Consider the following 13536-nt stretch of genomic DNA (forward strand, 5'->3'; position numbering starts at 1 on the left):
CTCGGCCGCCCACCCGAGTAAAACCGCCACAAATGGCAACAGTTTTCTGGAAGGCCAAGCAAATTAGTGGGATTTTAAATTACCTTTCTGTACCTAGGCACTTCAGCCTTGTCACCCTGTATCTGCCTCCTCTCCAAGATTTTTCATTTTGGAATGGCATAAAAGGAGAAGGGTAACAAGTGGTAACTGTAGAGGAATACAGTTTTATATGATCTAACATTTCTCCTCTCCCCTGGATGCAAAGATGTGTCTAGTCTTCTCCCTTCCCACATCCGTCGCTCTCTACTTGAGATTACTTCTCATTTAATTTTTAAGTGCCGCTATAGTTGCACTGTTAGTAATCATTTTAATGAATAACATAAGTGAGTGAGCAGTTAAATCAATGTATCAGAGATGAAATCATAATTAAAATGGTATTTAGCTATGGGAAGTGAGAGTTTTATAATTTATTTTCTATTAAGATGTTGTCTGTTTCACCAAACACAATTATTTTGTGGTTTTAATCATGATATGAAAGCTTCACTGAAGTTATTTTTCCCCATCTTTCTGTTCTCCTCCATGAAAAATCCACTAGCCTAATCTTTAAGGATACATTTTAAAAGCTCAGTGCTAAAATGTTTGCGTTCATTGTCTTTGTTCTTGAAATTATTATTTATTTATTTATTTATTTTACAGCAATTGCAACAGCAGGCTACCATGCTGTTTATCATACAATTCTTGAATTTTATTACAGGGTAAACATTCAGATGGGTTTAAGCATGAAAGATTTATTGCATATTTGAAACATTTTTTTTTTTATTTATTTCCCCTGATGTGCCCTAAGAAGAATGTAACTGTTTTCATTTGGGCTGCAGTTACAAAATACAATACATGTGACTCTGCACTCGCATTTCTGGTTACTCAAGTGCAACAACATAAATCACATGTGTATGCTCTTTGCAATCTGAGGGGCAAGGTACCCACAAGTCCCACAAGTAATTACTTTGTGCATCCGCAGTTAGGATCTGCATATGTAACTCCACTAAAAAGGTGCTAAGTAAATTTGAACCTACCGTTCAAATGGTCCTTTATCTCTTGCTGCAATGGTCCTTTATCTCTTGCTATTATATTCACTTTTATTTTTCTGGAGAACCGAAGACCTACATTATTTTCTTTTCCTTCTCCACACATTGGATGTCTTTGCTCTCAGCAGGGTAAGTGCTCCTTACACAACAACAAAAGTGACGACCACCAACTTTTCTCAAGCACAGTGAATGCAGTTGGACCACCCATTAGTGCTAGATTTTCAAAGCTCTTCAGGTACTCAAAGTGGTAGGCAACACCCAGACCTGCCTTTAGATTTAATTTGTTCCTGTCAGGAAAACAGTTATGTCCCAGAGAAATAAAGAACATGTGTGATACCAACTATGTGAAATTACATAGGGCTGCTTTTAGGTTCCTTGGTGGTCTTGAACAATGAAATGTTGAGGACTCAACATGCTTTTGAATACTAGGGGTGAAAGCTCCCAGCTGCAAAATACGTTTTTTTGTTTGTTTGTTTGTTTGTTTTTCTTCCTCCTTAGATTTGGACTTGGACTTTAAGCATGAAAATTCTTTATAATTGTAGATGCACTACAGATTGTAGGTACCTCAAAGTTGAATAGGTGGCATCCAGACTGGAAATCACGAGCTTGTGCCAAGTCTTACAGCGTCCGAGGGATAGGGGTATTTGCATGGAATCCAAATCAAACCTCACAGTTATAGGAAAGGAGTTATCTAACCTGGCTGTGTATTAAAGGACTTTCATGTTGCATTAGGTTATCTTATTATATTGCACTCCTGAAGGATGGAGTGTAGAAAAAGATTTCAGATGATCTTAGGCAGAATCTCGGTCCCGACCTATGTAAACTAGTGCCCTTCTAGTTGCTTATAAGGGTGCTGTGCTACAGTGTTCGAGCATTTAATGGTTAAATATAAATGCTTTCTGTGGATCTTCTACTATTAGGTAGCAGCATTGCTGAGGGCTGAGATGCAGTTTCATATTTAGGTACTTCAAATCTTTACCAAATTCAGTCCTTGAATTATCATCTTCTGTCTGCCAACGTCATCACTTCCCATTTTATTTTTCATTTTCTTTACTCTAAGGAATTTATCAATACTCTTTATTTTCCATAGTCTTAAAAAACAACAACAACAACAAAATTTCACTTGCAAATTTTGCTATTTCTTGTCTTTAAATCTATTACTTCAGTGAAGAATCAGTTAAATAAAATAATCTCAGGAACAGACCTACAAAAAAGGTGACCATGCTGATGGTAGTCTCAAGCAATTTGTGAAAGATTACATTAATGTCCTATCCAACCTGTAATTATGCAGCTCTTTTAACAATTAACTGATAGACTTTAAAAGGTCTTGAAAGACAATAAATTATGTAGCCCTATTCTTCTATTCGCAGACTCATTAAATATGACTGAAGAAGTTAGAGAGACGTTGGTTTTCCTTTGCAGAAGCCATTCTGGTTTGTTCCTCTTTAATAACAACAGTGATCTGAATCCTGCAGTTTTGTTTGAGCATTAGCGTTGTTCATTTTGCTGTTTCTGAAGTGATGCCTACTAGGTCTGAAATTGCACTGGCGATCCCTCTAATGTTTTAGTCGTTTGTTTGTCTGAAGACAGCCCTTCTACTGTCAGCTGGAGAAAATGATTTTAACTGAGAATTTAAATATTGTTGTTAGGTCATCTTCACCAATACCAAGTGACTGATGAGTATCAGCAAGTCCTGATTAACACACTGTCCTTTAGTTTATTATCCTGCATCAATATCTCCTTCTTTTGATACTCATCTGGGCAAAGTTAACCTCCCCAGATTTCCTTCAATATCTCCTCTCCCATTTTGCAGTTTTCCTTTATTGCTTCTTTTGTTTCTTAGAAATCCAGAAAATCCAAGAATTTTTGTATCCTTGGGTTTTCTTATTCTGATAGTTTACTATTATTATTATTCTTTCATATTTGCTTTTCAAAGTTTTTATAACAAATTTTCATCTATTTCATATTCTATTTCATATTCTATTTCATATTCTATTTCATCTATTGTTTTATAATGGACTTCTGTTGCTTACAGCAAAAGTCAGATTAGCTACTATCTGAATCCATTGTGTCCTGTTACCATTCTTGTTCTTGTATCATTTGAGAAATCTGGTGCTGATTTTATTTTAAACTATTTTTAATGTCAGTCTTCTGTGCCTTAGTATCCTAATCCCAGAAATCTAACAACAAAAAAAATTTTTGCACTATTTATTCTACATGCTATATTAGCTGTAATCCTCTACCTCAAGTGCTAGCAAGCAGGTGGTCCCACACAAGGCTGAAATTATGTGTTTTTAAATCTTTATTGTAAACTGCCTCTGTAGAAAGAAGTTGTCTTGTAATCCTGCAAGTACCCTTAAACTTCTCATGTCAAACTTTTCTCAATAGTCACATTAATTGTATAACATTTCATTGATGGGATGAAATTTTATAGAATAGTAAGAATTTTAATGGCTCCATAAACATCAAAATGCAAAGGCACAAGAATTTATTGCATATTTGTGAAACACGGTCCATTTGACAGATCAATCCATAACAAACCTAAAGACCATGGCTGTTTTCAGGGCAAAAGGACTTCACAGAGAGAAAGGGACTTGGAGATGGGCTGGGATTACTTTATTGCTTAGGGGTACAGCAAACCTGCTCCTTGGAGCCAGTGCCACCAGCTGCAGCAGGAGAGCTGCTCCTGCACTTACTCTTTAATAAATGCATGTTCTCTCCTCTGAGCTCATGCCTCTGCCATCATGCTAGGATGCTGCCTGCTGTGTTAATCCGCCAATAAAGAGACCTCAGGTCATATACTAATATGTGCCTTTACCTTCTGCCAGCACCCCCAGGACTGGCTATTAATTTTCAAGTCGTTGAATTTTCACTTAATGTACTGCAGCTCTCTGAAGCGTGGTGAATTTCTTTAACCATTAAAGCAGCTGTAAACCGTGCGTATGGAATAATAACTGGATGATGATGCATAAAGAAACAGGAGAACCCAAACCAAAACAACACCTTTCATCGGAATAACCACTGAATGGGGCATTAGTTGCATTTCTATACAGTTTTGACTCAAAGGAGGAGGATGATGATGATCACAACCAAACAGGTTGCTCCATGCTGAGAATCAAGCAGTGCAGTTACTCCAGGAGTGCCCCATAGACAGCTGCAGTCTGGGACACCTCCAGGGCCACGGAAGAGTTAGGGGGAGAGACTGGGGGGCCACCCGACCTGAAGCACAGGAACGCGCGTAGTTTCTGCGCTAGTCCCGCCGGAGGAAAGGGCTGCGGGCGCGCAATGGTCGCCGAGTTTCCGCCACTGCAGTTGCCTCACAATTTATACAAATCGCTTTTTTTTTTTTTTTTTCGCCTACTCTTCCCCGCAGGTCTCCCGAGAGGGGCAGGAGGAAGAAGCAACAAGGGGAAGGAGAGGTGAAAAAAAAAAAAAAAAGAAAAAGCTCGTTTTGCATTTTATAGCAAGCCCCTATGCGTTTTGTAGCATCGTCGGCTCCAGCCCCCGGCCTCCCTTCCCCACCCCGGGGGCGCTCCGCGGCCGCGCAGAGCCGCCTGCAGCCTCCGGGCTTGCGCGGCTCTCGTTTTTGGGGTGCACGCAGTTCCCGCGGCTGCACTTGCGCGCCGCCTGCCTCCATCGCGGCTCTGGGGGACCGCGGTTGGAGGGGAGGGCCCCTGGGGACGGGCGGGGGGCTGGAGGCTGGAGGCTCCCCCCATGCCTGCAGCTGGTGCCGCCCTCCCCCAAAATCGCGGTCGAGCGGGGCCGCGCAGTTCCCGCGGGTCTCCGCGCAAGGGGACCCCGCGCATCCCCTCCCGGCTGCGGGTCCCCGTTTGCCGGGGCCGAGGTGCTGCCCCTCAGGCTAAAAAAAAAGGATTAATATATATATTAAAAAGCCTAATATATATACAATACATAGCTTTAAATATATATTAAATATTTTATACATCACACACATATATATATTAAAGATCTGTTTTATTTCCCTCTTTGAAGAAAATAGCAAATCAATGCCTCCCTTTCCCCCAAGCATGTTTCCCTTCTAGTAAAGAAGGCTCCACCTCTGCTAGGGATTGATTCGCCCGGCGGTTTTTAGGATAATTTATGGAGCAACCTGATGAGCCTATTGGGCGAGTTGCTCGGTCCTTGTAGAGTGGGTTCCTACCTGTTTGGGTGTTTTATTTTATTCCCCCCCCCCCCCCCCCTTTCCCTTCCCCTCCCTTTGCCTGCCGTGTGCCGCGAAGGGGGGGGGGACGGTGGGATTGGCAGGGTCGCCGTTCCCCAGCCTCTCCGGAGAAAAGTCGGGGAGAGGAGAAGCTCCCGCACGCCCATGGATGCGTGGGGGGGCCCCGCGCCCCTCTGGAGCCGCCGCCGCGGGGCCCGGCTGCTGCTGCTGCTGCTGACCGTGCGGCTGGGGAGCGGGTGAGTACGGCCGGGCACCGCCACCGCCAGCCCGTCTCCTCCCGGGGAGGTGCCGGCCGGGCTTGGGGAGGGGAAGGAGGCGTGCTGAGAAACTTAAAAAAAATAATAATAAATAATAATAATAAAATTTTAAAGGTGCTTCCTTCGGATGCGGGGGAAGTCGGCACCGGGAAAGTAAAAGTTGTGCCGCATCCCACTTGTTCGTGGGAGCGTCGCATCACCCGGCCGGCGCAACAAGCGGCCCCCCCGGCCCGGCTGCGCTCCCACGGGTGGGGAGAGTCTGCCCCCGCCGCGGGTGGCAGCGTGCTGGCACCGCTCGTGGTGCTGCTACTTTTTTTTTCTTTTTTCCTCCCCCCTTTTTTTTTTCCCTAGCGCGCCGCCTGTGGGGCGCGCGCAGCCGGGGGTGCCGCCTGGCCCTGATCCTGCCCAGCCCTGGCTTGCGGGATCGGGCCCACGCGTGCCGGGCTGCTGCTGCTCCTCAAGTCCGCCAAGTTGGAGACGTGCCTTCCGAGGGAGAGTTGCGAAATTCGGGCTGGAGGGTCTCAAGACACAACAGTTTGGTGCTGCTGCGTGTTACTAGTGCCCGTAAAAAAAATTAACAAAAGGCAATCTGATCGTTCAACGGCGTTAATAATTCAGAGGTGATGTGCATCATTCCACAGGTTATACTCTCGTAAAAAAACACAAAGCAGTATCGAAATGGTATTCGGTTGTTGCTCAGTGTCTTCATAAAGGAAGACCAAATTGTCATTCCAAGAGGCTATAGCAGATATGTAGTATAAAGACTGGCTGAAAAAGAAAAAAAAAATCCATAAACATTTTTTTTTAAAGTCCATTAGAATGTAGACCCCTTCCTCATGTTGAATGATCATTTATCAATCTGTGTGAAGTGTGTTCATCTCAGCTCATCTCTCATCTTCAGAAGGCTGCTGTGTTATCCCATTTAGAAACCCTACTGATTATACTTTTCTTATTCTGCCTTTTAAAACCTTGGCATATTATGGAAATATTTTTCAAAAGCATTGATGGAAATTATACCAGTGCAGCTGTGCATCTTCAGAATGCTTCTTAATGAACATATTGTACCTCAGGTATGAACGAAATTATCAAGTGGTTTGAGAGAAAAGAATATGCATCCTAATTTATCAGTTCAAAGGCTTGGTTACAAAGGAGGAGGACTAGCTTAAAAAAAAGTTAGTTTTTTGTTGTTTTTTTGTTTGTCAAAGTGTGGTTGTGATTACAAGACTAGGTGTTAGATTATTATGTTTACATCTCATTAATGGTCGCATTTATAAAGAAGTTGATGAGAAGTCTTCAGTGAGAAAAAGGAGTAACTTACATGCATCTTTTTATTTTGTGCTTCAGAACATCTCAGATAAAATGCACCCTTTGGTTTAAATATGCACATATCTGAATCAACGTTTTTCAGCCTTGCCTTTCATTCAGAGAATACATAGGAAAACGGTGTCTGTTGAGAGATTTTGTTGTTGCTGTTGTTATTTTTTTTTTTAAGTAACCGCAAACGGACATTTTTTTCAGATGTTTTCCTGATTCTCTGATGTGTATTGCATTACAACTCAGGGTGTTTGCAGAGAGCTTGTGAGCTCTAGCGCCCTTTAGCAGCCTGCCACAAAGTATGATGGAAATACTATTTCTCTTCTCTGGCTGCCTTTCTGTAGTTTCAGCCAGAGCTTTTCATTGAAGTCCAAATGAAAAAGCGTAGAAGCAATGCTTTTCTCAAGAATAGACTAGGCTGCACCAATTCTAGCTGGTTTTCCAAAAACATCCTGGAGGAGCCAAGCCATCTTTCAAGACACAGTTTTTAAAGGCTGCAAATTGCATAACTTTTCATATGTCTTTCATAGAATGGGTTGGGTTGGAAGGGACCTTAAAGACCATCTAGTTCCAACCTTCAGTTATATATGTTGTTTTGTGTTGAGTGTGGGTAAAAGTTACTGCAGATGTGACATGTGGAACTAAAGCCTAAGAAAGGAAATTTGAAGTTGACTTCAACCATGAGTTTATCATTTTTAGTGTATTGCCCCCAAAGCCATAGCACACCTTCACTGAAGGAATTTGCAACAGTTGAACTCTGACCCGTAAAACAGTTGTTTTCCCCTAGTTCTGCACACACACCACAAAGAGACCAGAATTGCCATTGCACTTGGTGCAAGTTCATGAGCTGGTATTTTGAAGGGAGATGTCTTCAATAGCTGGTATACCTTCTACAGAAGTGATCCTTTCCATTAGGTATGCGCAAGAAAAGAGTAGTTACCCAGCAGTCACTGCAGTCCTACAAGTTCAGCACACTCATTATTCTTATTAATCTCATATAAACAGATATTTCTTGGGGAGACCATAAGGGTTGATAATAAAATTAATATTGTTTTCCTAGTTCTAAATATACAGGTACAGCTAAACTGTCACATTTTTTAAAAATTTCTACTGAGTAGAGCAAGAGTTCAGTTGGAAGGGACCTTCAAAGATCATTGAGTCCAACTTCCTGACCTCTTCAGGGCTAACCAAAAGTTAAAGCTTATTAACGAGGTCATTGTCTGAATGCCTCTTGCTGTTTTAAACGATATCTGTTGGTCAGCATCTATAACAGCATACTGTAAGGTTTACTTTATTTTGCTATATCTTCTCTTTAGTTTTGGCGGTGGGTGTTCTAAAAAGCAATTATAAATGCCCCATCACAATGGGACTGTTGGCAGGTGCAAATGTCAACTAATATTTTCTTTTTCATTTCATAGAATCTCATAGGAAAATACTTATATAATACAGCCTACATTTTCTTCTTGGATAAATTCATGGATCAGAGTTAAGCCTGTTATAACAACCTTGTTTCTTAATGCTTGATAATAGTGATTTAGTGTTTCGTTTGAACATCTGTGATGTTTATTCTTTATTATCCTTACTCATATATGCTTTGTTCATGATGTGAGAGTGAAGAACTTGTTATTTATTAGCACCAATTGTTTAAAAAGTTCTTTATTTTATTAACAGTTCATAATCTTTTTTGGGGGTGTTAATATAAAGTTTAACTAGAAATAGTTAAATATCAAGAATTATTATTATTTATGCATCACTTAATATTAATTTAATATTTATAATAATTTAATAATTTATATTTTATAATATATAATAATTTTATAATTTATAATAATTTAATATTTAATATTATTATTTATGCATCATTTTATTTTCCTTTATTGGATTTAAAGGAAATCTTCAAACTATGGCAATCTAAAAATGCTCTCATAGTAAATTAAACAACATTTTCAATTGCTTTTAACTTTCTGCTTGTTAAATATTCTGTTGTTGTTGCTTGCTACCAAGTCAAACTTTTTTTTAAGCTGGGTAGAAAACATTAAAGATGAGCACTCATTGACTTTGGTCAACTTTTTCAAGGATACATGTCTGACCACATAAATGACAAGGGGATAGAAGGACCTATGTTTTTTCTTTGAAGTTACAGAGGAATTGTAATAATTCGGGTTTAATGCAACACCTAATTTCTATGGATAGTATGCAGGACTACCTAAATGGAGGGAACTGAGTACCTTGGCATATGTGCAGTTGGAAAGTGAGTTGCCCTGGTTTGTGCTACCATATATAGCTGAAGAGGTCATGTATTTTGAACTCACAGAAAAAAGAGTCTGCAAGTTGCCAAGATGAGCAAACAACCATTTTTTATAGTAACATTTATGAGAGAAGAATGTCTGGGCTTTTTAATTACTTGCTTAGTCCTTTTTTGCATGGCATACTAAATAGATCATGCACTTAAATAAAATAATAATATCATAACATGTGTGGTAAAAAGTGACAGAGAGAAATTATGATTACAAACAACAGTATGTAGCACACTGACAAGAGCCTTTGAAAGGGTGGTGGATGGCAGCGGTGCTAAGTTTTATTTCTTAATAATTTCACTTAATAGTAAAAATTTGTAAGGAAGAATAGCTCAGATGCAATTGAATTAATCTGCTGATGACATGGAAACCCTGATTTTGCGGTTTTACACATGTGAGTGCTTCTATTAGTAAGTCTAAAAATAGTGTGGTGAGTTCAGTGGCCTACTGGCCTATGTAAAAACCTGATTCTACATATTTAAACTTAAAATGGTAAATCATGCACTGAAGAGGATGTTGTGATAGAGGTGACTGGAAAGACTAGATATGTCTCTCCAGTGCTCCAAGGATTTGATCAGAATGGAATTTGCTTCAAAGAGGGAAATCCTAATGATTGGCAAAGATGAAAATAAATACTTCATAAAATATGCTTTCAGTGATGTATGTTAAAGTCTGCAGGATCTGTTGTGATAATCTGGTCCAACATAAGAATAAATGAAGATGCAGAACTTGACTTCTGCATCAGGTTTGTTGCTTCAGTATAACTGTTCTAAGCCCCTGCACACACACTCAACAAGAAGGAATCCAGTGAAGTATTTTACAGTATTTCTAGTCTTAGGTTCTTCTAGCTTCCAGCCACTGGATTTTCTGCCTTCTTCTGCTAGATGAAAAAGTCTCTCTTCCTCTCCTCCTGTCTTCCTTCCTCTTTTTTTTTTTTTTCTCTTGCATGTACCACATGCTGCAACTGTCCCAGTCACTTTTGAATCCGATGTGCTTCAGTCCATCTCTTGGGAAATCCATGACCCCGTTTGTACCTCTGATTCTTTAGGGCAACCTCACAGTGAGGACCCATGGCTGTAGATGCTCTTAGGAATGGAGCATGGTCTACAGTACCTTGAAGAAATCTCAGAGCACCTCAAATTAATCCTGAAGATTCTTAAGGGAATCACTATCTTGGTTAGAAAACATCCTGTTTTCTGTTTTCACCATAGTCTTTCATGACACGTTGTGGGTTACTTCCTTGCTTCAAAAAACTTCCTCACCTCTCAGAGATGAGAAACTGTTGTGCAGTTATGTGCATAGCAGTATTTATGGGGTGAGTGATCTAGTCCAAAATGAAAGTTTTATACAAATGTGTCACAATCAGAGATATTCAGCACAGGGTGGAATTTTCCATTAAATTGGATTTACCCAAGTTATAGCAGGAATTATTTCCTTGGTATATATAGTTTAAGAGGCAACTTGATAGCAGATTACATTTTTCTCCCAGATAAGTAAACTGAGCTACTTAAATTTCTTCAGCAAATATTGAATTATTCGTTTAGACATTTTTTAAACCCTTTCCAATTTTTCTTTGAAGAGCAGACCTCAAAAATGGGTAGATTATACAAATATTAGCCTCACTAATGGTATATACACACAGAATATTACTTCCCTACTCCTGCTTAATACTGCTGAGATAATATATCCCAGGATTAGCTCCAGTACTGCCCTGGTGTACCTCGTGTTCTTTTTGCTTTCTGCCTTGATTCTCAAATCCTTTTCAGTGCCACTGCATTCCTCATTCCTGGTCGGGTGTGAATGTCTTTCCGTAGTCCTAAATTATATGCAGTCATTCTTGTTTTCAAGAAGATAGACAGAAATTGTGGGTAGAAAAGATCTGAGGTAACACAAGATACATCCCCACTGGATGAAATTATTCAAAGTCTTAAAAAGTGGCTGATTGTCCATATAATATGGTTTTCTTCTTATTTAAGGCAGTGTACCATGAGGGATTAAGTCTTATTATTAATAATGTAATATGATGGTCCAATTTATCTTTCAGAATAAAGTTCAGCTGGGTGGAATTTATATTAGGAAAAGTTGTAGTATTAAGTATTAATTTAGGTTGCTAACTCTGGCACTGTAAGTCATGACAATTTTTTTTTTTCTCTTCATTGTGCAATGTCACATTTACATTGTAGAATAAATTATGTAGACGTTTTTAAAAATAAACTATTCTCAAAATTTTCCTTGAGGGAGAAATGTACTTGACCTCACCAACATATAGACATTGAATGTATACCAGATTGTGTCAGACCTGCTGCAGGTGAGCTATGGAGCCATATCTTAAGATCTAGATTTTTTTGATGAAGACCATCCATCTGATGGCCAGCAGGTTTCATCCAGCAGGGGACATTTCTTACAGTCATAAACTTTATTCACCATCTGACAAGAGGTGGAATGCTTCTCTTGTAAAATATATGTGTCATATTTAATACACAATAAATTACACTGGAGAAGAGAGAATTTTGCTTGCAGAAACAGACAGCAAATTTAATCTTGCATGGTTTAGGTATTGCCACTAGCCCTTAAAGAGCGTATTTGCCTCTTTGTATGATTATTCATTAATTTCATTGACCTTGGGATTAGTCCACAATTGCCTAATAACAATTACACAAAAATTTCAGAAGAATCCATTAACTCTCTTTCTCTTGGGGATAAGTTGTCATTGTCTAGTTATAGAAGGTGTATGGCTTTTTCTATGGTATTGAGCCAGATTCACCTATACACTGCAGTTATGGTATGCAGTTCAATACAAGTCTCTGGTTCTGTTGCTACTTCAGTCTATATATATTACTTAAACTCCTGGGGAAGGAGATTGGTACTTGCTCAGGTGTGTGTCATTATTTGGAAGTATTTTGAAGAAGCTAGTATTTGTGAAGGGCTATAGTAGATTTCTAGTTACCTGAAGATTTTGCAGGAAATATGCAATGAATTGTGTTAGAACAAATGTTCGCATGAGTATGCAGAATTATCAGTAGCTTATATAACTGAAATTACCTCATGAAGGAGAACTTGTTTTATATATTTCTTGTGATGCAGGAGACATTTTAAAGTTGAAATCTAACACTGTTGACTTTGTGATTTGATTAATGTTATAGTGGCTGTGGGATGGCATTTAATTAGGGTAACTACTTTTTATTAAGGTTATGGATCTCAGTATTCATTTATGTTAGGTTTGTTTTAGGTCTAGTTCTACTCTGGAAAATGTCTCTTCAATCAAAGCACTTAACCCACCAACAATACATCAGTTCATTCTGAACCCGATGATAATTAACATTTCATCAGTCAACTGCAGATAAAGATCTGCAAGAGATCTTCAAGAGACTGCAGATAAAGATCTGCCGTCTCTTGAACTGGATGCTGATTTGTGGCACATGGATTTATGTATGTTTGTGTGATGATTCTAGTCTGAAACTCCTAGGAGGTCTGATACTGTTGTGCTTAATGTGCTCCAGATATCCAGAGGTGATGCCTTTTCATCATCATGTCCGTCCTTAGTAATTTGGGAACATTTTGTCCTTTATTTAGTACCATTTGTCTCTTTTCAGTCATATCTACTTAGACTCTATAATTTGCTATGGTTATCCTTTTATCTTCTGTCCTCTGAAGCTCAATTTCTTTCCTGTTATTTGGTCTGAAGGAGCACTGGAATATGGCGTTTTATGTTTTAATTACTTGATTGCATGTTGTGACCAAAACCCACAAAAAAGGTGAGACTTACCAATTGAGAAAGCAAAACTTAACAATGTCCATTTCATTCAAATCCATCTGAAATAAATCTCCCTAAGAATTTTAGTAATTTACACTTCAGTTTCAGTCAAGACAGTATCAATTTTCTTAAAAACTACTTTATCTTCTTGATAAATTTTATTTTCTTTTGCATATAATGGTGGGAAGACTCTCCTTAGAAGACAATTGGTAGGAGAAGATAAATGTATATTTCTCTAAAAAAAATTATCAAGGCAGAATGCTCTTCATCTGTAAGATTAAAATATAGATAGCATAAGGGCCTCTATTATTATTATTATTTTCAGCTAGCAATAGAAAGGTTTGTACTGGCAAAAAGGAAGGACCTACTTACTGAAGATAATGGGCACTTTCAAGTACTTGTCTAGGCAAAGAACTGCTTTAAGATATTGTAATAATGATTTTCTGAGAACAGAGGAAGAAGAATACTTCCACTGTGAATGTGAGTGTTATGATCAATGAGTTACACAGGTTTTGTTAGCCAAAAAAAAACACACAACACATTCTGCAAGTTTGTAATCAGAACATAGAATAATTGGTGTGAAGAAGGAGGACTAGTGATAAATGTGTCCTGTTTCCTCACTTGTCTGGGGCAGAAAAAGAGCTGCTCAGAGTATTGGGAATAATGA

At 39.0% G+C, this 13536-nt stretch overlaps 1 protein-coding gene across 3 annotated transcripts in view; it reads left to right on the plus strand.

Moving 5' to 3' along the window:
* Positions 1-4215: 4215 nt before the first annotated feature.
* Positions 4216-13536, plus strand: part of GABRG1 (gamma-aminobutyric acid type A receptor subunit gamma1) — a 56940-nt gene continuing 47619 nt past the window's right edge. The window contains exon 1 of one of the 3 annotated variants that reach the window (XM_080591158.1): positions 4216-5483. In XM_080591158.1, the coding sequence (XP_080447284.1) occupies positions 5179-5483 (305 nt within the window). In that variant the 5' untranslated portion in view covers positions 4216-5178. The remainder of the gene's footprint in view (positions 5484-13536) is intronic. The other 2 variants (XM_080591159.1, XM_080591156.1) reach the window with 2 other exon arrangements.

Source organism: Anser brachyrhynchus, assembly GCF_964034855.1.
Source record: "Anser brachyrhynchus genome assembly, chromosome: 4".
In the NCBI taxonomy this organism is placed as follows: domain Eukaryota; kingdom Metazoa; phylum Chordata; class Aves; order Anseriformes; family Anatidae; genus Anser; species Anser brachyrhynchus.